This window comes from Elephantulus edwardii, unplaced genomic scaffold, assembly GCF_000299155.1.
Source record: "Elephantulus edwardii isolate Elephantulus edwardi_28Jun2011 unplaced genomic scaffold, EleEdw1.0 scaffold00030, whole genome shotgun sequence".
NCBI lineage: Eukaryota > Metazoa > Chordata > Mammalia > Macroscelidea > Macroscelididae > Elephantulus > Elephantulus edwardii.
In genome coordinates, this window is record NW_006399780.1 from 20,952,363 (window position 1) to 20,956,139 (window position 3,777).

General features: G+C 36.1%; 1 protein-coding gene across 1 annotated transcript; it reads right to left on the reverse strand.

Annotated features, from left to right (window-relative positions):
• Window positions 1-259: 259 nt before the first annotated feature.
• Window positions 260-1,261, reverse strand: LOC102855864 (olfactory receptor 9K2-like). The gene has a single exon (XM_006883989.1). The coding sequence runs from the start codon at window positions 1,220-1,222 to the stop codon at window positions 260-262; it is 963 nt and encodes a 320-aa protein (XP_006884051.1). The 5' UTR covers window positions 1,223-1,261.
• Between the last annotated feature and the right edge of the window lie 2,516 nt (window positions 1,262-3,777).

The following is a 3,777-nucleotide window of genomic DNA, read 5'->3' on the forward strand; positions in this document are numbered from 1 at the left end:
CCCTAGGAAGACATGTATAAACTTAGAAATATATATTCTCATTTCTTAAAAAAATCATGGCAATTATTGATCCAAACTTATGGTGAAGTATGGAGAAAGTTACTTCAAAATCAGTAGCTGGGCATAAAACACTCGAAATGTATTCTTTAACACATAGACTTCAAACTAGGTAGCTCTCTAAATATTTCCCACATCAATAGGAGCATCCTTTACCTCAGTTATTGGTTAAATTTTTGTTAATAATATCCAAGAATTTTATTTATGCCACTGATAAAAAAGAATTAAATATAAGTATTCTTTTTTTCAGGAGCATTCTCAGAGCATCTTTGACATCTTTGTTTCGTAGAGAGTAAATTAAAGGATTTAACATGGGAGTAACAAGGGTGTAACATAAGGAAGCCACTTTACTCAGCTCAGGAAACCTGTTAGGAGTGAGATACATAAAAAAGACAGCACCGTACAGCACACTGACGACTATCAGGTGGGAAGTACAGGTGGAGAAGGCTTTCTTACGCCCTTCAGTGGAATTTATCTTGAGAACTGCAGATACAATATACATGTAAGAAACAACAATGATCATGATTGTAGGGAAGATGATGATGCAGGCTAAAGAAAAAGACACCATTTTATTAAGAAAGACATCAGAACATGAAATCCTCTGAAGTGGACGAGTATCACAGTAGAAGTGATCAATGGTCCGAGAAGCACAATAGGATAAGGTGAATGTTATACTAGTCTGCAGGACTGAAGTGATGCAGCCACAGAAATAGGAACCAGCCACCAACTGCATGCAGAGACGTGTTGACATCTGGACAGAGTACAGGAGTGGATTGCAGATGGCATTAAAACGATCATAAGCCATGGCTGATAGGAGAAACCCCTCAGTTACAATGAAGAGAGCATAGAGAAAGTGCTGAGTCAGACAGCCTGCAAAGGAGATGGACTTGTTCTCAGACCAGAAATTGATCAAAGCCTTTGGTGCAATCACAGTTGAATAGAAGAGATCAATGAAGGAGAGGTTGCCTAGGAAGAAATACATTGGTGTGTTCAGCCGAGGATCAGTCAGGATAATGGCCATCATTCCAATGTTCCCTAGGAGGACCATGGCATATACAAGCAGAAATAGCAGGAAGAGGAGAATTTGGAGCTCTGGGCCGACCCTGAAGCCTACAAGAATGAAGTCAGTCACTTCTGAGTGATTACTTGTTTCCCTGTCACCCATGGCAGAGACCTGCTGAGAGGCACAAGGCGAAATATGTAAGTGAACTTCTGACTTTGATTTTATTGATGAAAGTACTCTTTGAAATATTGAGATACATTATTTGCAGCCGAATTAAATTGCTATTATTGTGTGCCATTGAGTTGGAACCAATCCATAGCTGACCTTCCAGAAAGTTTTCAGAAGCAGTAAGTTTCAGAAGAGAAGATTGTCCATGCTGTTCCCACATTGAATTAAATAGTATCTATAAAGTAAATTCTATTTGAGTTAAACACTAACAGTGTAAATCTATTAATCATGTAAATAAAGGATTGTAAGAGGTATTTCTGTTATTTCACTTAAATCTTGCTTTTGCATGAACTTCCCAAAATAATAATATGTTTTTACTGTGTGCTTTTTTTCAAATGTTGTATGCTGATGGTTAAATGAAATTTTTCACCTAAAAGAGGGGTACCATATATTATTTTCATTACAGTGAGTTATAGTAACTTTGATAGCCAAAAGTAAGATTCTGATTTTTTCTAATTTTTTAAAACATCTTACCTTATTTTTTCTCCATCTTTTGATTTACCATTATCACTGCATAACCACTGAAAAGGGATGAAAATAGACAATTTATTGGCATGTTAAAGATATAACATAAAAATAATTTATATTAGAAACGATTCTCTAAATTTACTTTAAAAATTATATCCTTTTTTCTCAAAGTCCTCCTCTACCCCAAAGACATTTTTCTTAATGACATTATCACAATATTTCATTTCTATTAACAGTTAATAAGAAAATTAACTTTATTAATCTTAGAAGTACAGCAATAAATTCATGAATATTTCAAGCCTTACACCAGAATGGAGGATTTTCTACTAGAGTTAAATCAGCTTTAGGTAGCTTAATGGTTAAAATGGCAAGAAAGTATTCGGTATAAATCTGAAGAAAATGGCCTATTGTAATCTCTTCTATGTGTTATGCCTTCAAATGAGGAAAATATGATCACCACAGGTATATAAAGAACCTGTGTTAGCTAAAGTCCATGTTTATCTACAGAAAAATAGTCACTCTCTCAGATGGCCTTAGTTATTTTCAATCCTGTGCAACTTTTTTCAGGATATTTCAGCATTAAAGTTTTCTTAGCATCTTCACTGATAGATTCCACTGGGAGAAGATTAATCAAAATTTCAATTATGGTAACAGAAGTGTAGGCTCCAGGGTTGATGTCCAGGAGGACTATAGAAAGCTCAGGGGCAAAGAGTGAACTATTCAAACTACAAAGAAAGTTTTCTCCACTTGTGCATATCCTTTTGGGTACATCTCATCAGCAAACCCCCCTTTTTGCTTAGTGTCACAGTTATTGTTAGATGCTGTCAAGTTGAGTCTGGCTCATAGTAACCTTACGAACATCTGACTTGCAACCTGCCCTATTCTGTACCATCCTCAACATTTTTGACACACTAGAGCCTAATTGCTTAAGTCATGCATCAACCCATCTTTTGATGCTTCACTGATGCTACATCTATCCAAGCATAATGCCCCTTTCCAAAGAATAGCTTCACCTAGCTATATGTCCAAAGTATGAAAAATGAAACTTCACCACATTTGCCTATAACGAGAACCTTGGCTCCACTTTCCCCAAGACATATCTGTTTGTCCTTTTGACAGTCTATGGGATAATCAGTATTCTCTAGCTAACTAAACACACCAATTCTTCTATCATTCTTATTCATTGTCCATCTCTTTGATGCATAGCACATGATTGGAGAAGACCATGACCTGAATCTGGTGCACCTTAGTCATCAAAAGGACATCATTGCTCTTCAGCATTTTAGAAAGGTGCCAGATAACAGACTTAGGCAATGCACTGTGACTCCTGATTTCTTGACTTCTGGTACCTGACTGTTGATCCAAGCAAGATAAAATCATTGACAGCTTCATTCCTTTCTCTATCAAAATGTTGACTGCTGGTCCTGTGGTGAGGAGCTTTGTTTTCTTAATGTTGAAGTGTAATCCATACTGGAGGCTATAGTCCCTGAGCTTCTGCTTCTGTGCGTCATATCCTCCTCACTTTCAACAAGCAAAGTTGTGTCATTTGCATAATACAGGTTGTTAATGAGTCTTCCTCAAATTTTAATGCTACATCCTTCATTACAGTTTCACTAATTATTTTTTAACATTCAGATTGAATAGATATGGAGAAAGGCTATAACCCAGATGTTCACTCTTCCTGATTTTAAACCAAGCAGTGTTCCCCTGCTTGCTTCAAACAACATCTTGGTCTAGGTTTAGATTTCATATTAGTACAATTAAGTGTTCTAAGATTACCATTCTTCTCAATATTAGCCATAGTATTTATGATCCACAGTCAAATACCTTTGCATAGACAATAAATCACAAATAGATATTCTTCTGGTATTTTCTGCTTTCTATCAGGATCTATCTAACATAAGCAGTAACATACACAGAGCTGTGGCCTCTCCTAAACTCAGCTTGTACACCTTGTAGTTACCTGTCAATGTCTTGTTCTAGCTGTTTTGAATGATCTCTAAAAATATTTTATTTATATA